The 26,273-nt window shown below is 39.5% G+C and overlaps 1 protein-coding gene across 1 annotated transcript; it reads right to left on the reverse strand.

Moving 5' to 3' along the window:
- Positions 1 to 1,977: 1,977 nt before the first annotated feature.
- On the reverse strand, positions 1,978 to 26,154 carry ift80 (intraflagellar transport 80 homolog (Chlamydomonas)). Its single transcript, XM_051129921.1, has 20 exons — positions 25,913 to 26,154; positions 25,738 to 25,812; positions 23,370 to 23,590; positions 22,075 to 22,185; positions 20,134 to 20,202; positions 18,648 to 18,757; positions 16,814 to 16,903; positions 16,195 to 16,332; positions 11,629 to 11,808; positions 9,336 to 9,454; positions 9,185 to 9,259; positions 8,429 to 8,592; positions 6,717 to 6,781; positions 6,364 to 6,499; positions 6,142 to 6,289; positions 5,760 to 5,931; positions 3,028 to 3,117; positions 2,775 to 2,947; positions 2,575 to 2,698; positions 1,978 to 2,401 (listed from the first exon to the last, which is right to left on the reverse strand). The coding sequence occupies exons 2-20, from the start codon at positions 25,773 to 25,775 to the stop codon at positions 2,291 to 2,293; spliced, it is 2,334 nt and encodes a 777-aa protein (XP_050985878.1). The 5' UTR covers positions 25,776 to 25,812; positions 25,913 to 26,154; the 3' UTR covers positions 1,978 to 2,290.
- Between the last annotated feature and the right edge of the window lie 119 nt (positions 26,155 to 26,273).

Raw genomic sequence — 26,273 nt, forward strand, 5'->3', positions numbered from 1 at the left:
GTGAGACCAAGGGCAGTGAGGGACGGGCAGAGGAAGGAGTTGGCCGGCTGAACGTTGGCAAGGCGATATGGAGACAGTGTAGTCAGGATATCCTTGGATGAAGCGTTCAGCTTCCAGTGCCATACAGGGCCATCAATACAGGTTTTGCAGGAGTGAGAGGGTTTATGTTTGCCTCGGTTGCCAGAGCCTAGAAAAGAGTGGACGGAATCCAAGAGTGTACATTGGATGAAGGATGGTACATAGATATGTCCCTCTGGACATCCCAGTAAACCAGGTTGGTTGTCTTTGTGCCTGATCATTCAGGGCCCAGTGAACTGGAATGACTCTCATGGTGGGAGGGAAGACAGCTTAAGGCTCTGACTGAGGCCCAGATCACACAAACTGCACGTTTTAAAAAAAAGAGCAGTGCGTTGCAGTTTTTTATGTTGCTAGCCAACCACCAAATCAGCAGTCCTGTCAGTCTAATCAAAGGATTATAGTGAGAGCGATCTAAAATCTATGATTTTTGCTGTTAGGTAACCTGTCATATTAGCAAAAACCTTAAAAAATACAGCTCCGGGTAACCTGCGATAGACACCAAAAGTTTCTCCTCCATCACTGCAGTCTCCGGATTTTCTAAGCAACAGTAAACTTTCATTACCACAACGGAAGGCCCACCTCTCCATTCATTCGATTGGACAATGGGAAAAAAACGTGATGAACTTTTCTGCTCAGAGTTGCTTTTTTTTCCAACTTAAAGTGCTCAGAGCGCTCCTGCAAAAACAGCACGCATAATACTCACTGCCAAAAAACAACGATTCAAAAAAGGCACCTCTTACTGCAAAAAAGTGCTCTGTCTGATCGGGGCCTAACTTAAGAGAGTGAAGACAGGAGAGGACCTTGGCATTCTTGGACCCTGAATGATAGGACAGATGTTAAAACGGGTGAAAAACTAGGCCTGGTAAGGATTCAGATGATGGGCCTGGTTGCCAATGTCATAATTCTGCTCCACCAGGGATAACAAGGTACATCAATGGAGTTCTGATGGTATACCCTGCCGCTGAGATAATAAGCACCAGAAGTGAATGCATCGACCACAATGATGAAGGGTGGGTTGTGATCAGGAGGCATGAGGCTAAAAGCACTCGTAAAGGCCTTCTTTAGAAGTTGCAACGTGATTACTTGCATGTTCCAGGACAGAGACTTGAGCTTGGATTGGAGAAATGAGGTGAGTGTAACTGTGATTAGGCTGTAATTGCGTGTAAACCAATGGCAACCAATTGTGAAACCAAGGAACTGCTGGAGATCCATTTTGGTGGAAGGCACTGGCCAGAATTGTATCGCTTTGACCTTCCTCTGGTCCATATGTACTCCCTTAGGGCTAATGTTGTATCCCAAGAAACCAGATTGATGATAAACTGCACAAGTCCAGGCTGGTGAACACCGCTGCTCCTCAGAGTAATTCACAACAGCAAGAACCAGGGGAAGAAGACAGAGTGACCTTATTGATGGTCCGGGAGTTGATGCAAGGCTCTCTGTCCATCTTGACCAAGAAGAAAAAACTCAAAGCGGCAGGTGAGGTAGAAGGCTGGATGTTTTCCTGGTGAATACTCCTTCATAGATTTCAGCATAGACAAATCACTTGTTTCTGCTTTTTGACAGAAAGCTGGAAAATTCTGTCAGTGGGGAGGAATGTTAAAAACGAGCAATGCTATTAGTCCTGAATGAGTCCCATACCACTGTGAAGCTTCTTCTTGCCTCCCTCTTCTCTAAAACATTATCAGTGTGGAACAGGTTGTCAGGAAGAGGATCAAAACGAAGGATTCAAATTTCACTGCATCATACCAAAACACTGATTATGATCCAAATAGTTGCCAGTGGTTGAACTTCGAATCAGTCTTGGTATCTCATCTCTGGTAGAAGTGTTTCATTCCAGTGCGTCAAGTTACCACTTGTGACTGGATCACTATAAATGCATGTTAGGTGGAAACAGTGCTCATTCACTCACCAGTTCAAGTTTTATTTTAAATCTGCATTTATTGAATAAACATAAATCAAACTTTTACTATAAAAATGCATTCTTGTTACAAAATCTTCATGAAATGATATATAAATAATGGCTGAACTACATGTGATGCCTGTCAACAGACTGATATGCATTTTTCAGAGAATGAGATATGAATTCATACACTCCTTAACATTCAGAGTTAGCCACAGTGTACAGTCAGTGTTGAAGAGTCGGAGATCAGCGCTTCTTCAGTGGGATCCAGACCTCAGTTTACCTGAATTACGAATCACGAGGGGTGTGATTTTATCGGCGAATGGACACGCTGTTTCTGACGGATGAGTTGGCTGCTCTTTCCCGCTCCTTAGCAAACTCCATCTCAATTTTAGCCTGGATTTTCTCCCAGTCCACTTCCACCTGAACATAAGCAGGAGTGATAGAAACATGAATAAATTATTAAATGAACTATAAACAATAAAAGCCCAAACTCTGTAGCTTCAATCCCATCAACCGTAGACTTTGGAAAACGAATACCGTCTGAATGGTGCTACAGATCAAAACACAGAGACACAGAGGTCAACATGTCTTACTCCCTCAGAGTACTGCAGGAACCTCTTGTTGGTTTCCTGTTTTCCAAAGTCCTGCAGGAACTTCTGTCTGTGAGCGAGCACCGTGTCCACATGAGTTTTGTACTTCACCGCCAGCTCCAGAGCCCTGCGGAGAGACACGTGTGAGCACGAAACACACACACACACGTGTGGAGCGGAGGCGTGTCAGCGACGGCACGCACCTGTCCCAGTTGTAGAAGTTGATGTGTATCTGGATGGCGTGGTAAATGAGGTTGGCCTGCAGTAGAGTGGCCTCGGCCTCCTGCACGTGCCCGCTGAAGAGCAGGATGTGAGCGAGACACGAGTCTCTCGACGGCAAATCTTTAATGAAGTTGATGTACTGCACCTTGTCAATCTAGCAGAGACAAAGACAAGCGTTAAAGAGACAGAGACTGTGATGTGCGATATTCTTTCCGCAGTAGTGTACAGATTCACCTCTCCTATAGCTGCATACGCCACTTCTGCTGTGCTCAGCTCCTTATTGGCCATCGCCAGACCGGCCAGACACGACCAAAGCGTCTGATCCTGTAAGTGAGAACAATGGCATTTTATGTTTAACGATAATGTTATTAATAAAGTGCTGATGAACGGTAATTGCACTTCATGCAGCTATTGGTCAAAGTGCTTCTCAGTCATTACCCTCCTCTATCATCAGGTACAGGACCCATCTACAACGCCCAAAACACATTCAAGTTCATGTAAGAATTTGTCCCAGTCTTTAAATCAGAAATCTTAATGTGCTCTTACATGTTACTGACAAATACAGGCAACAGGCAACACTATATAATACGTTTTAATGTTTATTCGCATTAGACTACTGGTCAAAATTTGGAATAATTTAGTTTTTTTTAATGATTTTAAAAGAATCAGCATATTAGAATGATTTCTGAAAGATCATGTGACACTGAGTAATGATCACAGCAATCAATTACAGATACTGACATAAAAAACAGCTGTTTTAAATGTTCACAGTATTACTGTTTTTACTGTATTTTGATCAAATAAATGCAGCCTTGGTAAACAGAAGAGACTTCTTACACAAACATCAGAAAATACATCCTCTAAAATGTGCATCAAAACCTAATTCATAATTAATGTTAACAAACTGAACTTTGTTTTTTTCTAGCAAGTTTTTTTTCATTCCACTTATTTTATTTTAGTTTTATTTACGTTATGGTGTGGCTCTACCATATTGTGATACAGAACCACCAGTCCCTCCAGTACTAGTGTAAGTGCAGAGTATTCCTGCATGATTTAAGGGTGGAGGAGTTATTTAACTACTGCCCTCTACTGGTGTCACACATCACAGTGGAGGAAAAGGAAGGAACAGAATAATGACGGGTACAGAGACACAGAGAAACATACCTCCTCCTCAGGAGCACAGAGACAGGAGGAGGAATGACAACCGTCAGACAGACATCAGCACAAATAATACACACACACACACACACACACACACGGTTAGGTTCTGTGAATTGTGGGGACTTTCCATAGACTTGACCAAACACTATTTTCTACCCCCAAACCCAACCCTACCCCTTAGAGAAAACCTGTTTGCATTGTTACACTTCTAGATAAACATCATTTACTAATTTTAATCATTCTTCCTTTGTGGGGACCAGGTGAACATTTTTTAGGTTTTACTATCATTGTAGGGACAATGTAGCAACAAACAAGAACATACACACGTTTGTTTTTGTGAATTGTGGGGACTTTCCATAGACTTCTATAGTTTTTATACTGACCAAACGATACTGTTTATACCCCTTATAGAAAACATGTTTGCATTACATTTTCAGATAAACATCACTTACTATTTTTATTCTTTTTTTTTTTTACCATGTCAAAAATTTCACGTTTTACTATCCTTGTGGGGACATTTGTCCCCACAATGTAGCAAGAGCAAGCACACACACACACCTGACCTTAACTCAACACTAAAAGCTCACAAGAAAGAATATGAATATGTGGAATTCAGTCCTAGTGAGTTACTGTGTTATATGGCATTACATTGTTTTTTGCTTATTGTTTATTTAAAATATCATGTCTAATTTCCTCTTTTTGGTTTTACCTTTGAACAAACTTTGGGTTTCAGTTTAAATGTTTAAATGTCTGATGTTTTATGTCTTCAGTGTTTTTATTGGGCTACAGGATCTGTTTTTCTTTTCGACATGTTGTGAAATGTTCTTGGTTCATCTGGCTGTGTGTGATTTATCAATATTCAGTTGAGGTCAAATGTTTACATCCCCCTTTCATAATCTGCAAAATGTTAATTACTTTCCCAAAATGAGAGGCATCATACAAAATGCATGTTATAGTTTATTTAGTACTGACCTGAATAAGATATTTCACATAAAAGATGTTTACATATAATCCACAAGAGAAAATAATAGTTAAATTTATAAACATGAATGAATGAAAAGTTCACATACACTTGCATTAAGAGCCGGGGGGTGAAAATTTAACTTATTTTGTCTTTTGGGAAACTTGTAAGTAAGTATCTTCTGTAGCTTCTAAAGGGCAGTACTACATGAAGAAAAAAAAAAAAACTATGATATTTAGCCAAAACAAGAAAAATGTACACATCCTCATTCCGTTCAAAAGTTTTCATCCCCCTCCCCGGCTCTTAATGCATCATTTTTCCTTCTGAAGCATCACTGAGCATTTGAACCTTCTGTAATAGCTGTGTAAGAGTTGCTCAGTTGTCCTCAGTGTGAAAATATGGATCTCAAAATCATACAGTCATTGTTGGTAAGGGCTCAAATACACAAAAATGCTGTAAAACCAAAGAATTTGTGGGAGCTGAAGGATTCTTCTGAAGAACAGCAGCAGTTTAACTGTTCAGGACAAACAAGAGACTCATGATTAACTATCACTAAACAAAAAAACACACAGCTGTGGATCATTCAGGAACAACACAGTATTAAGAATCAGGTGTATGTCTTTTATGTGAAATATCTTATTCAGGTCAGCACTAAATAAACAGTAACATGCATTCTGTATGATCCCTCTTATTTTGAGAAAATATTTAGCATTTTGCAGATTCTGTAAAGGGAGATGTAAATTTTTGACCTCATCTGTAATAACCATAATAAAGGAATATAACCTGGCATTGTCAGCTTGAGTTTCACCCTCACAGTGTTTCTCTGTATGTCTGATCCACTGACCTTAGCGAAGCGGCAGATGCGGAGCGCGTCCTCCCAGCGGCCGCTGCCGGTGTACTCGTGCAGTAAGGTGGGGTATGGCGACACGGCGGTGCACACCAGAGAGCCGTCCACCCGTCTGACCGTCACCTGAGTGCCCACATAGCTCACCATCTGAGGCGGACGACTGAACTCACTGCGGGACACATCAGACGTCACTCACAGTACATGTGCACACTGACTGCGTCCATGCATGTCATGTACATGTAGTTGTAGTTCTTCTACACATATACTGTATGTACAAATCACCAGTGGCTAATGGTTATGGCATTTGTCACTGTCAGATCCTACAGCTTTCACAGCCACTGCTATGTTTATGGTGAAGTGAGCTGGTGTGAGTGTTTACCTGCTGTCTTTGGTGAAGATGGTTTTGGGCAACAGGTCTTTGTCCACAAACACCACACTAGGGTAATACCACACCGTGAACTGGTTGTCCTGGATTCCGCACAGGATGTTAGCTGTGTCGTTCCAGGCCAAAGTGTCAACCATCGACCCTGAGGAAGAATTACACAGAATCTATTAAAATCAATCAGCCACCCGACTGAACTCAGTGTGACCGCGTTCTCACCGATCTTATGGATGCTGTGCGTTCGGCCCAGCTTTCTCACGGAGGTCAGGTAGAGGTCACGGTTCTTATCGATCAGTGCGATCCTCCTGTCATTAGACGAGCCACACTGATCCAGAGCGATTAACACCACCTCTATCTAAGCACAGACATAATGAGAGAAGATACGCTGCTTAAAGTACCGGCCCCAAGATTCTTATAACTGCATGTACTCTGTATGCTTCTTTACTCTAATCAGTCGGTCCACAAGGTGGCAGCACTGATTCAGACACAACGACTATAAACTGGAAACACAACAATGCTGGGCAAAGATGAGAGTTTTTAGTGAGCATGTGTCCGTGTTTGTGTGTGTTTACCTTGTGGATCAAAGGTTTGCCATCACCAATGGCTTTTCCTGTCTGAGCCTCAAATAGAAAGACGACTGGAAGAGAGAAAGAAGACACAGGCTGATCAGAGAATGACAGTGACTGATCACAACACCAGAAGACACTTGCATGTACAGAACATACAGTATATACCATCCTGTATCTTAATTCTTTACGGTATGAAGGACTTTCATGTAAAATCACCACCTGTGGTGCAGCATCTGGCCTCCTAAATACCGCGTCTAACTTTTAACAGCCTGAGTAAATGTTGCTGTGACAGGTGGTTTGGCATGCAGACGGACTAATGCTGATGCACACATGATGGTGACAGCACTGTAAGAGATCTGAGGATACTTTGAGATAATTCGTTACAGTATTTAAGTATTTTTTGGGAGTATCCGTACTTTACTTTAGTTTATATATTTCAGCCAACTTTTACTTTTACTCCGCTATGTTTGCCAATTAAAATGTATACTTTTACTCCGATACATTTATAGTACTACAAAACAGTCCACTACAACATAGTCAGAAGTCAGAAGAAAACGGACTGCAGGAAAGCAGGTTTGACGAATCAGTGCAAACTGCGGATGATTCATTTTCACTCAAGTCGAGTCTGAGTTGTGAAATATACAGTATAGCGTCTGCGAAAATATGGTTAGTGTTGTTGTAATGATGTGTGATCTGACATTATCAAGTAGGCTATATCACCAAATCACACTCAGAGTGCACACACTTTTATTTATTAGTCTATTAAAACTCTAAATTCCAGGCTTTTTAAATTGCAGGGGCAAAATACTTCTGTATGCTTTTTATATTTATATAATTTATATATAAATGATAAATTATTTATTATTTATTTAACACATTTAATAATCATTATATACAAGTTCAGAAAAGCAATAAGTGAATTACATTTTAGATATAACATTACTTGATTTTGCTCAACTTTGCCAAAGAAAATAGTTCCAAACAAAGATCACAGCACTGTTTTGCATCTCTGAGCAATGGACCGTGTTTACTTAGTGAATGAATCAGCTTTTTGAACAAATCGGTTGTTTGAATGAATCAGTTGAATCTCAATGATTCACACCTACTGGCGGTTTAATTTTCACTTTTCATTTTTTTTTTCATATTTTAAATCATTTCAAATATCAGTATTCAACATTTTATTTTTAAAACAAAGTATTATTTACGCATCTCTAACTGCAGTTTAAATGCATCCGTGTCTCCTCTGGGATCCATTAAACTGTGTAAATACATCTAAATGCTATTTCAGATGCAGATTCCAGAAATGTTTTCTTATGTTGGAATAAAAGACACTAAGTACAGATGAAGTGCTTCTTATTCTTACCCCCAAAAAATGGAAGAAAGAGTTAAAACTGAACACAATCTTACTACCCAAGCTGTGTATGAACATTTTATGTATATTTGTTTGCTTCTTTTCCATGCATTTACTTGTACTTTTACTTTCAATATTTAAGTACGTTTAAGACTTAAAAAATACTTTTTGTACTTATAGATATCACATACAATAAATATCACATACTTTAAGACTTTTACTCAAGTAATATTCTAAACGTTGACTTCAACTTCTACCAAAGTCATTTTCTGGTAAGATATCTGTACTTTTACTTTAGTATGACTTTCAGGTACTTTATACACCACTGTCTGTGTGTACATGATTAAGCGCTATAAGTCAGCACCTCGTTCATCGCTGGTGTCTCGTATGGCGATAGTGTCGTTGCTCAGGGAGATGGACTGAGAGTTCAGGATGTCCATTCTCATGCCTGGACTCTTGGGAGACGACACCAAACGGCCCTCATACGAGTACACGTACACCTCTGCTCCATCCACCAGCAGAAAGTGCCTGCACATGAAGAGCACACAGACGGTGTGTGAGAAAGAGATAAATGAGCCTGTGGATCTCCAACACATCATTATCCAAGATTATCTCTGAATCTGGTGAACGAGCGGCTCCTCCCGACAGTCAATTTGAGCAGAAGTACACATGATGGATAGTATGCTGAAAACCGTGCCATTTACTTAAAATGCATTTTCATACTGGTCTAATCAAAATCATGGTTTCATACTCTTTAATTCAGTTTTCACTAAAAGCAAATAATCATAGAAAAAAGATGAAAAGAAACTATTTTGTGTCAGTAGTATTTTAGCTTGACACCTGAGTGTTAATGTGCAGAAGAGTTACTGACTGTGGGTTTTATTCATTTTTCTGGGTTTTAAGTACATAATAAAAATACAATGCCTGATGAAGACATCAGAATAAACAATAATGCTTTTCAAAGTTGCAAAACAGTCTCATATGTGAAGTCTGCTAAATGCCTGACATACGGATTCCTTCTGGAGACCAAAACAATAAACTACTGATTTTTTGTGTGAATCCATCAGCTGTTTTAGTTTCGATGTGTAGCTTGTCTCTGACACCAGCAGGAGCATCTCACCTCTCGGCCTGCACGATCAGACTGACCGTTCCCTCCTTCAGGTCGAAGATCAGCGGAGTGTTCCAGTTCTTAGCACTGAAACAGCACAAGAGCATGTGAGACCGGGCAGGGACTGACTGATGTGAGACTGAATGACAGGGGGAACAGGCACCTGTAGACGTAGCACTGCAGAGACGTGGTGACCACCAGATGACCGTGAGCCAGCGACGCTTTGATGACCCGATCTCTGAACTCCAGGACATCTACCGCATCATTTAACACGTTCCTGACCTGAAAAAGAAATGCACACACACTAAACTACAGTAAACTACAGCATGACAGGGTGTGAGTCTCGAGTCTTTGTCCCTGAAGTTGTCAATGCACTCCTAAATAAATGCACTTCTTTGATAAAAATAGGCGTCAAGCCCATAATCACATGCAATGACAAGACACAACAACATGAAGACCAAGGGAAAGAGGCAGTGATTGCTGTGATATTGATTTAAAGAAAACATTTAAACTCTTTAGGGTTCACCTGAATTTCAAGACAAACTTATCTTTAACAATGACATATGTGACCCTGGACCACAAAACCAGTCATAAGGGTCCATTTTTCGAAATTGAGCTTTATTACATTATCTGAAAGCTGAATAAATAAGCTTTCCATTGATGCATGTTTGTTATGATAGGACAATATTTGGCCGAGATACAACTATTTGAAAACATGGAATCTGAGGCTGCAAAAAAATCAAAATATTGAGAAAATCACCTTTGAAGTTGTCCAAATGAAGCTCTTACTAATGCATATTACTAATCAAAAATTAAGTTTTGATATATTTACAGTAGGGATTTTACAAAACATCTTCATGAAACATGATCTTTACTTAATTTTCTAATGATTTTTGGCATAAAAGAAAAATCAATCATTTTGACCCATACAATGTATTTTTGGCTATTGCTACAAACATACCCCAGTGACTTAAGACTGGTTTCGTTGTCCAGGGTCACACATATAGACCAATTTGGAGTAGACGTCACAGTTACATCACTTGCAGCTGTGCGTGCATAGTGGTTGCAGAAAAACACAAGTGGAGGTAAACAGGTAAAATCCATGGAATAAGAGAAAAAAAAAAAAAGTTGTGCCTTTTGATGTCAAAATCGGAATGCAAATAATTTTTATAGACGCCATTTGAAGCTAAAGGCAGACATTTAAACAGACATACTATGGATAAAAACTGCTGTGATTACTCTACTTTTAAAGCATACATTTGATTTAAACAATAGGTCTACATAATATTCACATATGCTGTTCATAGGGGACTGCTGTTCATTTATTTTATCTCACAATTCTGACTTTTTTCTCACGCAAATGCAAGTTTATATCTCCTAATTCAGACTTCGATTTAACTCAAAAAGTCATAAAGGCTATCTCTCGGGGGTTTCCTGCAACCATGATGCATGTGCATCCCGAATGTTTACAAACTTATAAATGGTCTATAACTCAAGAGCTAACGTAAAAGCATCAGCTTATGTACTACACTGAGCTCTGACGCTGAACATACTGTAGAAAGCACTAAGCGCAGTTTACACATGGGTTTATAACAGCACAAAACATTTTAAAGATGGTGTAGGAGCAAAATCATGCTCTATTATTACCTTCGGCACACATAATGCCATATTTATGATCATAGCTGCATCATGATAACTGGAAAGAGTGAATGAAAACGAGAAAGTGAATTTCGCTGGGAGGAGCGCCGCTTACTTGTAGTTTGGGCTTGTTGTTTAATGATAAAATGAAAAGCTGACCGTGTGGTTGCGACTGCTTGATGAGTGTTCATGGTACTGAATGAGTGCACTTAACTATGCTTTCTTACACCACAACAAGTGGCCATCCCCTCAAATATTTGCATTATGTAAGAGTACAGGCCAGGCATGGACGTATACATGATGTAGTAACTAATCACTCACAATATTTTCTACATTTTGAGAGACAGCAAGCCTTAAACTCCCTTGGTATTCTTCAAAGTGTCTGAGATTATTGTATCAGCTATTTTGTTCATAAAGTAATTTGGGTGAATCTCACAAATGACTCACAGCTCTCATTACTGTAATGTGTTTCGTTGTAATTCTCATTACTCTCATTGCTTCAAGACAGTGAAAATGTAATATAATGATCTTAAATCAGTATAAATCAAATGCAGTATCACAAGCAGTTATAATTTAAACAGATACATTATTTGTTCTTTACACCAGTGAGAATATAAAAGGAATCACTGAGAAACATGGCAAATACCAAACAAACTCAAAAGTAAATAGGTGCATTACAATGATGAGATTTTGGGGGTTAAATGTGTTGTGACTGTCATGAGAATAACATCACACTTCACAGCTGTGATGCTCCTAAAACAGGATTTGACTGTGAAGTGCAGTATGATCCGGTCGTGTTCCTGAGTCACTGTGTGTACCTGCATAGTGCGTCTCTTTGTGAGTGTGATCTCAAAGTTCTTCCACTCCCACCGCTGCTCCACGATGTGAGCAAACAGGACGTGTCCGTTTCCACAGGCTCCGGCCAGCTGAGTGCCGTCTGCAGACCAGGCCAGACTGAACAGACTTCCTGTGCTGGGCTTCTCCAGAGAGTACGACCACTGACACGCACAAAGAAAAGACACGTCAGAGTTACAGTGACCAACCGGTCAGGCCAATGACCTAAAAACCGCCAGCGCACAACTATTTGATGTTTTGTCATAAAATCTGTTGACTGTATTTGCCAAGTGTAGTGGAGATCCACACAGATCAGTCAGTGATGACGTCACTGAAACACAGTGCACAAATCTTAATACTTTTTAATACCTTTTTTTTCCAAGACCGTTTTCTAAATGACAAGTATGTTCAAGTACATAAACCAAATTAAAATAAAATTCTATTCGCTTTTTACCAAAGCACAAAAATCGGGATATTCTGAACAGGATCATATTTCGAAAATCATGTTTTGCTATATATCGTGTTTGTGATTTGAATTGAACTATAATCAATATTTAATATATTTCAAATGGTTTCATATTGATGACGCTTTTAATTTCTCAAAACAACGTGTTCAATTGTCCCTTTTCTAAGTGCACCTCATGAAATTTCTCCTTTTGTTCAGGAAAGAAAGAAGGTCATAGAGCATTAGTAAATAATGTCTGATTTTTAAGTGAATGCATGTTTAATATTTTAGGCGCTGTGTATTTTTAGCTCCCTATTCCTGTAATTGCCATTCATGTGATGTGCTTTATTTACCATTTCATACAAACGTGATGGAAATGTTTTAAAGCCAAAATATACAGCCACAGCCAACAGAAACAGAAAAGCAGAGTGAAGATGAGGGCCATAATAGAGGCTGTGGTGTGATGTGAGGTGTTATTTCTGCTTTGGTCAGATGAAGTGAAGCCTGCTGGGTGGTTAAAGTGTGTCTGGATTGAACTGTTTGATTTGATTTGAACAGCAGTAAGAGCACAGCTCACACACATGCAGTGTTTGTACGGTGAGGATGCTCGTGTTTTTCACTTCAGCTCTGATACTGATATTGACATGATATGATATTTGCAGATATTTGCTCTTGTTTTAAGCATAAACTCATTAATTTTGTTCAAATTCTCAGAAAACAAGTCTTCATACCTTCATATTGCATCTCAAGTAAATGTATCTTGCTTTAAGGAAGCTTAGATATTTAAAACAAGATGAAAACACTGAGGAGGATATTAAATCTTAGCAATTCATGCAACACTTAATTCCATGACTTTAAGAGTTTAAGATTTTTTTCTTTGATTTAAGGCCTTAATTTGTGGAATAGTGATTTAAGACATCTTACACTACAGGACCATGCACACATTCAAAATAAGCAGACAGGGTCTGGTTTAATTCTGCTGCCCCACTTCAGCAAGTCAGTGAACTGAGACTGCAGATGAGCAGAAAGTCTCCTGCCGTCCTCTACTGTTCTGTAAAACAGTGCTTCATGTGAACTCTTCTTCACCTGATGTGTGTACATATATATACACACACACACACAGAGTGTTTGAGTCAGCACAACAAAGAAACAGATACCACAGGACCAAACAGACAAGCTCCGAAAACTGTTTTATGTCTCCAAAATGAAAAATAGTGCTAAGAAAACAGCCTACCATCCCTCTGCCCTCCCATCTGTGTGTGCGTGTGTGTGTGTTTTGGGGGAGGGTCAGTGACATGTGCTGTGCTGTAATGACTCCCTGTGGATGTGTGTGCTGAATCAGCCCCATTACATCAGACACGTTAAATACGTCTGTCCTGACCCACTCACTCACTCACACACTCACACACACACACACACACACACGCAGCGAGTGTTTACACATGCTGTCAGGCTGTAGGGAGGTGAGCTGTGTAAATCTGGCACAGCTGGCTTCACTTACATCTGCTATTATTCAGTTACACACAGGACAGATATGGTGTACAAATCAACACACACACACACACACACACACACACATTCTGACACGCTACGTATAATGCACAGTGACAGTGTGTGTGCATATGTGAATCTACATTAGGGTTGACAAAAATTATTTCTCAAAATTTCCGGAGATTTTTGGAATAACAATAATTGACCTTTATGACAGCAGTTTTCTAACCTTGATTACATACATTTAATCAATTAAAATAATAAAACGCTATGGGGCTGTTACTCAAATTAAATCTGAATCTGAAAGAAACAAAACTCTATCTTTGCACTGCTGACACTGAAGCTGCCAGTGTTGGTGGTAACGCATTACAAGTAACGCCATTTATAATATTACTTTTTTTAAAGTAACGCTTACTTTAAAAAAAGTAATTACTTTTGAATTTCTAAGAAAATATCTGAGTTACTTTTTCAAATAAAAACAATTTTTCCCCATTTATTGATTGACAAGTCTCCTGTGGGGAAATTGGGAGTAAACATGATGTTACTGTATTCTAGACTAAACGTGAACATGCATTAATTCATCTCACTCACAATAAACAGACTGAGTATTTCTCAAAATGAATAAAAACTGTGAAATGCAAACTCAGAATATGATGCAACCCCGCAATAATTAAATATGTTAAATAAACAAATATCCTTTATGTATTTAATCCCATTTTATTAACCAGTGTCTTTGCTGCTGACCTTCCATGATGCAATTCAACCACACTAATAAGCAAAAATTACTCAAGATAAAGTAACATTTGTGCTTTATTTTTTTATATCTGAAGAGTGATCTCCTGCATAAATGTACATTTCTTTCAGCCTGAGGTGAATTCATTTAATTTTTTTTGTAAAAGGGCTTTTACATTAGAATTGTTTTATATTTAAAACAAAGAAGCAAGATTTAAAAAGTAATGCAAAAGTAATGTAACACATTACTTTCCATAAAAAGTAACGTAATTAGTTACTTTTCCAGGGAGTAACGCACAACTGAAATGCATTACTTTTAAAAGTAACTTTCCCCAACACTGGAAGCTGCATCTGGAGTGGCTTTTAGATCCATTTACACCAACGCATAAATAATGCCGAGATTAAAATTATATTAAAAATGACATTTTGAATATTTGAAATATTAATTTAATGAAATTAAATAATAGTCCCTCTGTGTGAACAGGTCACTGAATGATTCATCAGACTGAAACTGAACGGGCTGTTTTAGCATTTATCAAAGCAACTTCGGGTTTCATTTTGTCTGTTTCTAAAGCTGAGAAACCTCTACTCTTTATTTTTTCTCAGGCAGGATTGAATGTGAAATTCTATATGTGCTGTGGGAGTGTGTGTGTGGGTCAGGAGTGTGAGGGCAGGACTTTCTCTATCAATCTCTCAGTATGACGGCAGGTTGTGACAGGCGTATATATAATCTCTCACGTGCAGCTAGACTGTTTCTGGCTATAATGATGAGAGGAGCCAGCTGATCTTGTCCACTTGTCAGTACTGTGAGATTAAACTTGTCTTACAGACACAGTTAAACACATCTTAACTGACCCTTTGCACAGAGAGAGTTTGAATAACAGGCGATCTGACCAATCATAATGCTGAATCTACCATTTTTGTCTGACAAACAAACCACACAGGAGAGCAGATGACTATCAGTGGACTTCCTTTTTTCATACATTTTCAAGATCAACACAAAGCATGGCAATCAAAGTCTTGCTCGTGCGTGTGTAGGGAACGAGTTGCACTGGTTAGTGTGAGTGACAGAGTCCAGACGCTGGAGAGCAGCTGCACACACTCATAAATACACTGCTGTCCCACAACATGTGTACAAGTGTGCTCACACACAACATCACACACCGTCCCATACGTGACTCCTGTCAGCACGACTACGGCAGAAATCATCAGTGCTGACTCTCGTGCAGCGACATCCAAAATACCTACAAATTACTACATGATTTGTGACCCACAAAGTGCGTCCAATGTTTTATTTGTCATGTATACCTGAGATACTGCATACTACAGATGAAGAACTGATGATAACTGACGCATCGTTTCAACAGCAGAATCTGAGTGTCTTTTGAGAATCTGTTTAACGAATGAAAGGTGAACGGCTCATCTCAGTCCATCCGACAATCTAAGAATTCCACTAACCTGAAAATCCCACAACACTGCAGGCAGGTGTGTTTATCTAGTGCATGTGACACACCGTGCTTATTCAGAAAGAGTTAAGACACCACACGTGCAAACACATCTGCACTGCATCTGTGATGATGTGTATCTGAAATGAGCTGAGAAACGGCAAGCCTGTATTTGTTTAAGTGCTCTCGCTGAGGGGGTTAATGCAGTGAACTGCTGACACAGCATGAGACCCCTCGCAGCTTTAACCCTTCACACACACACAAAGGACGTCTGGCCCAAAGGACAGAGCTAAAATAGTCCAGCCATGGATTACAGCACTTACCATGAAAAAGCTTTTAAAATTACTTATCATTTCATAAAACATTACAGGCACAAATGCCTATAAATATTGCATAATGAGGTTGAAATGACTAACATAAGGTGTGTGCGGTCTTACCCCGGTCTTATCGCACAGTCTGAGCGTGTGGAAGGAGCCCATGGCGAAGAGCTCTCCGTCCGGAGCCCAGGCCACTGCGGTGATGGGGTAATCATGAGCAGAGCTGGAGAAGAGCAGCCGCCCGTAGCTGTCCCACACCTGCAGCACACACAACACACACACACCAGCTTACTGACCACCATAAACACCTCCAACTCCGTCACAACACCACAATGAAACGGGATAATTGTTAGGGGCCTTTTTAATTAACACCAGTTGTAAAGTAGATCTTGTTAAGTTAATCATAATTTCATGTCAAAGCAGCAGTAGAAAACTGTACAGATGAATATGATCATTTAAAGGCATCATTAGACCTATTTACAGGTGAATGTCACTAACAATGACAAAACTCAACCCTCCAGAAAGAAAAGACATCAAATACAAAGATATACATCCATAAATAATAAATAATGCTTTGGTTTTAAATTCTTTGAAGTCTCAGAGTTATCGGCATCCCATACGAGTTGTATTACAGGCTTTGTCAGAAACGAGACTTCATAACTTTATTTTTCCTCTGAAGTAAATGAATCTTAATTTAAGGATATTACCACAGAAACGCTGTGTTTACATTTCTCTTTACCTTATATTTGCAGTCTTCTCCTCCTGACAGTATGAGATCATTGACAGCACTCCAGTCCACCTTCAGAATGACTCCGTCATGAGCTTTCCACTGCAGACACAGAGAGACGTACGGTCAAACGCAGGCCTCGCTGTCATACTGTCACTGGCATGTTTGCATTCAGTTTGAGGATTTCATCAGTTCATGCATTGGCTGGGAATGATCCATAAGCTTGGTGTTTCTGGACTGCATGCTGCTCTACAGTTTGAGCTCCAGAACACCTGCTGTCAGGAATGATTCCTCACATCATGTGTGCTCTTACTGCACCAGATCACTCAGTACATGCACAGCAGCAGCCATATCAACATCTGTGAATATGTCCGACATGTGTACGACTATGACACTCAGCATCATCCGGCTCTGACAGTGAGTTCTAGGACTGGACATCCACAGCATACGGTGTGTTTAACACTGATGAGCTGCTGTAAACGTTTCTTCAGTCACATCAGTGTGAAAGAAACTGCTGGAGTTTGATTAAAGCACTGTGATATCTATGTGGTTTCAGTGGGTTGTGTCATACTACAGCTCCCACAATGCCGTTTGTGTGATGGCGATGTGTGAAATGTTCACAGTATTGTATGTATTAGCTACATATGACAGCGCAGCCTGAACACATGTGTACTCGTGCTAATCGGTGTTCTGCTCTCTCTAGCAACACACACACACACACACACACACACACTGTTCTGTTGCCACAGATGTGAATGCACGCTGCTGTGTGTTTCTGCTGAGTATATGTGACCCGGCTGTGACATTGCCCTCGGGCCTGACCTCATCTTGAGCTCTAGAGGTCAAAGGTCATGTGGAGGAGGAGTCTTTGTGATACAACAACTATGACAAAGAAACAGTAGCATTTTCCCAGCCATCCCATCAAACTCATGAGTATTATGAGTTTCTCCTCACACCCCTAATGGTTCCCCTTTGGTTATTCTGGAAATCTAATAATAATATTCTAGGTTTTATTATTTAAAACCATAAACTAATACTCTCAGAACGTTGCAGGGAGATATTATTATTTCTTAAGCATAAGTTAAAAAAACAACTTACAGAATACAGAACATTCCATCATGGTTGTTTCTGAGTTTTAAATAAGACCCAAACCAAACTTTTCCAGAATGATGCATATGTCTTTGTGTGACAAAGTAATAAGAATTTGTTCTCTATTGATTATTTCTGTTCTGTTTTTATAACATTCCAATTAAACTGCTGCACGTTTTTGTGTGATGATCTATAAAAAGTAAACTTATAATCATAAACTACATTTTGTAGAATTTAATGACTGACATTAGTGTAGATCACAGTCAAAACATGTTATAATGATCAGATGAATCCAAATTGCACAATTTGTAGCTGCAAATAGTACATCACATTGTTAAAAATAAACAGGAACTATAAATACATGGGCTTTTATTTTATTTCTTCTCTCTTCCACAGAAGACCTTTCCTTTATTGATGTCTTTATTGAACACTTACTTACAGATGTCAGAGTAAATATGTATGTGTCAGATTCGAAGAGAGCATCATGTTTACCAAGACGTTTTTGTTTACTGACCAAACAGAGAGAAGCACGTAAACTGTAGCTACACAATCAATTGTAGCAGCTATTCAGTGGAGAGAAAAAAAATGCTATCCTAGTTAACAATTAATGTAATTGAAAAGACTAATAAATGTTAGTCTATAAATAAATTTCATAATTTAAAAACCATCACCTGTGCTGAAGTCATTGAGTGTGTTTTTACTGTGCTGCAGTGATGTACGTGTCAGTCATGATCACGTGTGTAAATGCCTTGAGTACCTGCAGGACTTTGGCGCTGGGCTGCAGTGGTTTCACCACGAGCTGTCGACCCGAAGTGTACAGAACCCGTCCTGAGTCTGGAGCCCACGCCACCGAGTACACGGGAGTCCCTGCACACAATCACAGACACAATGAGCCAACTCACACACAGTGAACACACATGACCAGTGTGCCAGATACACGCCAGAAAACCCGGTCTGGTTTTTGCAGAAAGCAGGTTTCTGAAGAGCGTACGTGTGTGTGTGATAATTAACGTAATGGAAAGATCTGGATTGAGCTGCTTACTGATGTCACTGCATATAAATGGGTTTAAATCCCACCGCAGTGCCTTCAAAAGCACAGCGTTGTTCAGTGCATTGATGTAATTTCCACTAAAACTGGAAGTCAGGACAGGATATAGCCGGATGTTCATAAGACTAACATATTCATACTAACAGCCAATAAACTTTCATTTTGATTTCAAAGTATTCCACTAACACAGAGCACTGTCACATCTTAACAGCTTTCTTGCCATGTGTGTTTTTCTGATGTGCATGTAAACAAAGAGCCGACGAGTGTGTGTGCTGCTGCTGACATCTGAGCCCCTGCAGGTGTGTTTGCTTCATCTCATGGTGTCAGGAAGCTGTAATGACTTTCTTCTGCTGTCTCTTGTGTTTATGTGTTTCTCCAGCACACACGGCCACAGTCGCACCTGAAACTCTCAAACCACTGGCACTGTGCACGTATGTGTCAAACATACAGAGGACTGTGTCTCTCACATCTGACACTGGATTTTCACAGCCAAACAAATTAGGACACTAAAGATTTTACTAAACTGCTTGGTCACTGGGGTCTAAAACAATGATTACTGCATAGTAACAGAGTAAGACTCTTTCTTCTTTCTCTCGTATTCCACAGAAGAAAGGCATAGAGGTTTGGAAGCACATGGAGATGAGTCTCCATGTGATGTTTTTGCAGGTTGTCTTGTTTATAAAGTGTGACACTAATAGCTAACAGTGCGTCAAACTGATTCTCAGATGTTCCTGTCTGATTTCCCATTGCAGCAGATGCTTGAAAGATGTGGTGGTCACCTGATGTATTTCACATCCAAGCATTTTGATTCTCCATTTCATGAAAACTTTAAATTCAATATTTAAATAAGCACTCCTTTTCATGTGTTTAATTAGAAGCTTCAGTTAGAGATTGCGTGTGTGTGTGCGCATGCTTTTGTGACATATCAGGACACAAAAATGGGTATGACATAGGTATTACGAGGAGGTGGTGAATTATGAGGATGTTCTGAGTGTCCCCATAACTCAAAAGGCATATAAATCATACAGAGTGGGTTTTTTTTTGAGAAAGTAAAAATGCACAGTGTCCCGTGAGGGCTAGGTTTAGGTGTAGGGTTGGTGTAGGGCGAGAGAAAATATGGTTTGTACATAGATGTCTATGGAAAGTCCCTACAATTCACAAAAACAAACATGTGTGTGTGTGTGTTTGTGTTTACCTTGTTGTGCCAGAGTAGACCTCAGCATCCCACTCTTAGACCAGATCTTCAGCTGTCCGTCTTCACCAGCTGACACACACACACAGAAACAACACGTAACCTCATCAACACTCTGATCTGTGTGCTTCAAGTCATCATGATCAACAGGTGGCTGACATTTATTTGAAATAACAATAATTTTTGATTTTGATTTCATCTTCACCAAAAAGAGATTCATCAAATTCAATAAAAATCTGTGTCATCATTTACTCTCCCTCCACACAAGACAGTGCATCTCAATCCAGGACAGATCTTACATACACTTATTAACCATTCTTACAGTTCAATCAAATAATAACACGGCTAACACCTGGAGGGGAACTGAGTCTGGTTTCTCTCTTCAGAAGTCCTTGTTTTGCTGACTGAATGCACTGTGGTATCAGTCAAGGTTTAGATGAAACTGCTCAAATAGGGATTTTAGAAACAACCATAGACATTACGGACATTACTTTCTATTACAATGTAACTTCCTGTAAGGCTGCAATCAAACAATGTGTATTGTAAATAACAAAGTGCTAAACAAAAAAAATATGGCTTGACTGGTGTCATTTTATTTTTCAGCTCTTTAAACCCATACAGATTTGGATCAACATGAGGGCCAGTAAATGATGACAGAAGTTTTGTGTGAACTACAGCTGAGGTCAAAAGTTTACACCCCCTTTCAGAATCATTACAATGTTAATTATTTGACTAAAATAAGAGGGATCATACAAAAGGCATGGTATTGTTTATTTAGTACTGACCTGAGTTATTTCACATAAAAGATGTTTGCATATAGGCCACAAGTGAAAATAGTAGTTGAATTTATAAAAATGACCCAGTTCAAAAGTTTACATCCCTTTGATTCTTAATACTGTGTTGTTGCTGAATGATCCACAGCTGTGTGTTTTGTTTAGTGATAGTTGTTCATGAGTCCCTTGTTTGTCCTGAAACAAAACTGCCCGTTGTTCTTCAAAAAAATTATTGTGTATTTGAACCCTTTCCAATAATGACTGTATGATTTTGAGATCCATCTTTTCACACTAAGGACAACTGAAAGACTCATATGCAACTATTACAGAAGGTTTAAACACTCACTCATGCTCCAGAAGGAAACACCATGCATTAAGAGTCACGGGTGAAAACTTTTGAACAGAATGGAGATGTGTACATTTTTCTTATTTTGACTAAATGTCATATTTTTTCATTTAATACTGCCCTTCAGAGGCAACAGAACATACTTACATGTTTTCCAGAAGACAAAATAAGTTCAATTTACCCTGATTTTCAAATTCCAAAAGTTTTCACCCCCGGCTCTTAATGCATCGTGTTTCTGTCTGGAGCATCAGTGAGTGTTTGAACCTTCTGTAATAGTTGCATATGAGTCTTTCAGTTGTCCTTAGTGTGAAAAGATGGACCTCAAAATCATACAGTCATTGTTGGTAAGGGTTCAAATACACAAAACCGCTAAAAAAACCCCACAGAATTTGTGGGACCTGAAGGATTTTTCTCAAGAACACCGGGCATGCTCATGAACAAACTATCACTAAACACACAACACACAACTGTGGATCATTCAGCTAACAACACAGTATTAAGAACCAAGGGATGTAAACTTTAAACTAACTGTATTCATTTAATGTTTGCAGTTTTACACTCCTACATAAACAGATCCCCAGAGTAAGCTATGGTTCAGAGCTCAAAACACAACAGAGGTTTGTGGTTATAATATGAGACAAGCTCAACCATTTTGAGAAAGATTTGTAATTTGCAGGCAAAAATAAGCTTTTGTATTTTGACCCGTCTACTTTCAGAACGTAAGAACATTCAGCTCTGTGTGCTCTCATTGATTTTATTCACTTGACCGCTATAGAGATGACTGTCTTCAGATGCAAACTTATGAGGGTGTATGTTGCGGAGAACCTGTGATAAGAGCCGTTCCGTCATGATTCCAGCGTCCAGCAAGCACAGCTCCTCTGTGGGCCTCCACACTCTTCTCTATACGCCCTGATTTAGACACCAGATGGAGTTTACCTGCACAACACAACACACACACATCAGTGCACACACACACAGATCCAGAGAGACACACTCTCACACAAATAAAGCTTCTGTACTGGCACAGATGCTTCCACAAAGAACTAGTACACACAGTGAAAAAAAGTTCTTTAGATCAATCAACTGTTCTTCACACTGAGACAAAAATGGTTCTTTTAAGAACCAGATTCTGATTGGCTGTCAATGGTTTTATCATTCAACGATGGTTCTTTGTGTCGTTATTGTTGTGAACGTATTTATTCCTAAAATATGAGAATGATTATTAAAACTGTCCAATTATAGTTACCATCCTTGGTGTGAGGCAGTAAAGCAGCACTGATGACAGTCTGAATAGATTCATCACTGCAAAGCACTATTGAGTATTACAAATGTAAGTAAATCATCTGGATTTGTGGCAGTAATGACCATTTGAGGGAAATATCAGTTTAACTGTCAGGAAAATACTGTTCCAATGCATTCTAAAACAGGCATCAATATGGTTTCCTAATATGTTTTTTTGTTGATTTTGGGGTGAAGTGTTTGCATGACATTCATCCAGACAGTATAGAGCTGAAAAGTTTTTTTTCCATCGTATGTCATGTCATCAAATTGTCCAAAACTCAGCACAAAACAGCAGTCCATGTACTCTCCCTGGTTCGAGACTCTATTTAGCACAACTGCAGTCTCATGAGCGTGTGTGTGTGATTGCAGACAGACGGCGATCAGGCACGGAGACGGTTATTGAGGACACTAGCCAAGCGTATACTTTGTGGCGTTGCGTATTAAAAGAATCCTGAGTGTTCTGTGTCATTTGCGGTGGCCTAAAACTGCAAATCAGCATGTTGCTGCCCTGCGCTCCGCTATATTTAGCGCGTGTGAGCGGAGTCAAGCCCAAAAAATCAGGTTGCGAGTACACGAGCATGGAGTACTGTGCAAATGAGATGTATTACCATGTGACCAGGCCCTCAGAAATACAGTTTCTGTACAGTAGCTGTCAACACCTCTGGCTGTGTCTAACATCTGTCAGCAGAACCGTGGCGGAGCTCTAAACCAATGCTCCAGTATGCTCAACAGCTACATCAGACCACAGAGAGGGCGAATCTGACAAAACCAGCAAGAAACGTCCGTATTTCGGCGCAAAATCAAAACGTCACATGTGAAGAGGTTAGGCGGTCATTTACCATCAGTGCTGGTGAGGGCAAAGATCTCGGCTCCGGCTTGCTTCTTCCCGCTGACGCTCTTGGGGAACCAGTGCAGGTCGATGGGGTAGATGTCGTCCTGGAGTTTGACTAGGACGCTGGTGTCGTTGGTGAGCAGGTTCCATTTTAGAATTTGGTGGTCGTCGCTGCAGGAGTACAGCTCATCCGCGCTGGTCCATCCCACGCAGCTCACCAGCTCTCTGTGTGCTCAGGGGTCAAGGGTTAACACAAACACGCTCCACGAATATCCTGCTAACGTTATAAAGATGTCATTTCTAGATGTTTTAAAATTGTTTCTTCGTTTTGCAAACTGAAAATTTCATTTTATCATTTTGCAAATATTATGGGAGCATTGCTTTTGAATGCTGTCTGAATGTTCTGAAACAAGTAGTAACATTTAAAGAGGTTAGACGAACGTCCCAAAGGCGCAACAACATTGTGAAATGTTATAGATACGTTTGGTCATTAAGTTTTAGATGCATTATTATGCACACACTTGAGTTCTCCGCATGAACAACCCACAAATGGCAGAGGAATGTGCCTCTTCATTTCTCTACAATATGGTAAGAAATAAATGAAACAATGTGCAAGATGTTAACTGCGATGAGTTGATTGGATGCGTGCAACTTTGCAATAGAGCAACAGAGACTTTATCTTCCCAATAAGAGTACATACACGTAGTGTATAGTACAAGCAGGTGAACTGGGATGCAGCACAGATAACTTTAGCAAACATTCTATCCAGCTCTTTCTTCCTGTAAGAGTGGGTGCGGCCATTTGTAAATTAAACGGGTTTGGCTTCTGGTCTCAACTGCGTCCAGCTATATTTAGCTGTACAAAACAGCTAGTTTTTCTGCTTGATACTGCAAATAGGTGTGTCTTACCATGTTATTTTAATGTATTATCTTAATTACGAACACACTGATTTGTAGTGCAAACAGTTTTACCGTTTACTGCACGTTTATTCTTCTCGTTATTTCCCTATAACAACTAATGAACCAGAAGTCTGGATAAGCGTTACTGGAAGAATGGTTGCTTGCAACTTTAAGAGAAACTTTGAGTTGTTTATATGCTGCTGATGATACTAGCATCATAAAAATCAATATATACAGTGGATCAAGTGTGTGGCATGTCCTGTAAAAGGTATTATTAGCACTCTGGACAGAAGAGTCTTTTTAATTCTTCATTTCTTTTTTTTTGTAGACCTATGGGTTTAGTGTCTTTGCAGATACTGTAGTGACGGCATACAGCAGAGAACTCAACAATCTATCACAACAATTATTTAAAACGCAGTCCAGCAGTGTTCATTGTGTTGTGATATTTTTAGCATTGTTTAATGATGCCTAACCCAATTATTCCAGCAGGGGCCTGCAGTGAATTCATTTCTGATATTGTCATGTTTGATGTCAAATGTAACACTAACTGAGATTTGTGCATCAGTCCAGTAGGTAAGAAGATAAACGTACTATATATGCCCATTTACATGCACATTTATCACAACAGCCTTGAGTTTACACTGATTTCTACTCTTAATTTTCTGTGATGATTATGATTATTGTAACACATATGTCACAGTCACAACAAAACATTTATAATTTGGTTCTTTTATGAATTTATTAAGGCTTTTCTGGAAATGTGACCAAATTGCCTAGGTCAGAAATACACACACAACAGTGATAATATTTGCTGGCATGTTTCCCTCGGCCAATTTCACCTTAAGTCAGGCACCTTTGTCAACTGAACATCCGGTTTCTGGTTGAATGCTTGCTCCACCGGAAAGAACTGGTGCAGTTCCACTAAATGTGTTGGCTTTTCTGACACAGATTTGTTTCTTTACATGTTCACCTTATTTGGCCACTTCTTTCGCATGTCTGATGAGTGTCTGCAGTCAGTGTCTGATGGTGTTTTCCAATCCTCCTTCTTTATTTTGCTTTTACTTTCTGTAAAGCACCAGTTGTAAAAGTCCCAGATCATAATGCTATCAGTGCCATGCTCCATGTGTATATATGCTGTTAAACTCCTCACCTTCTCTCCTTCAAACATATTCAAATAGCTCAATTTTTGTGTTTCATCTTTAAACAAATTTTCTGCATGACTAAAAATTAAAGTTGTTTTATGTGTATTTTGACCCGGTTGGGTCACATTTCCATTAGGCCTGTAAAAAAAATCATAAAAGAACCACATCAGACGATACATCTGTTCCAATAATCATCTCAATACTGCCATGATATACACGCTCCCCACAAGTGTATGCAAACGTGTACATGTATACACGCAAAAATGTACATTGTGTTTTATATGTTAGACTGTGAATATGTAAACACGTAAAGCACGAATGCACGTAAAGGATATGTTTGGGTTCCTTCAGCAGAGATGTTTTCAGCCGCATCCTTCAGTCTCTCTGGCGCTTCTGACGTGATATTTCCCTGTTTATAAGGAGAAACGATCGTCTGAAATCCACTGCATTATGCCATCTATCATAAATATCGTAGCATGAAGACAGCAGCAGTAAAGAAGCATGTTTACCTGACTGAAGGCGCCGTTGCCACGGAAACGCGTTTGCTACTTGCCGTGCTAGCCAGCTAATTCTGACAAAAATCGTTTTGCAAGCATGAAACAATCTAGATGCTGGCTATGTTGACAAGGAACACTTTTGAATTAACGCTAGTCGCTTACATGATGTCCTAATCTCATTCGTTCTTCCTTGTTATGTTACAGTTTGCTTTCATAGCAGTGCACCAGAAAGTGACCTGACGTTAAAACAACGGTGCCCCACATCTCGCGAGATGTAGATGCTTACTGCCTTACTTCTCGCGAGATGTACCTCAGAGCGGTCTGGGTTTATGCTATAAAAAGTGTATTTATTTATTTATTTATCCTCAGTTTT

The sequence above is a fragment of the Labeo rohita genome, chromosome 15 (assembly GCF_022985175.1).
Source record: "Labeo rohita strain BAU-BD-2019 chromosome 15, IGBB_LRoh.1.0, whole genome shotgun sequence".
Lineage (NCBI taxonomy): Eukaryota > Metazoa > Chordata > Actinopteri > Cypriniformes > Cyprinidae > Labeo > Labeo rohita.

Bases quoted from the DNA above. Each gene is read 5' to 3' on its own strand.
- ift80 (XM_051129921.1), bottom strand. From the start codon at position 25,775: ATGCGGCTGAAAACATCTCTGCTGAAGGAACCCAAACA. The intron at 11,809-16,194 runs GTAAGACCGCAC...TGTGCGTGTCAG, and splicing joins GACTGTGCGATAAGACCGGG to TGGTCGTACTCTCTGGAGAA. The intron at 9,455-11,628 runs GTACACACAGTG...TTTCTTTTTCAG, and splicing joins CAAAGAGACGCACTATGCAG to GTCAGGAACGTGTTAAATGA.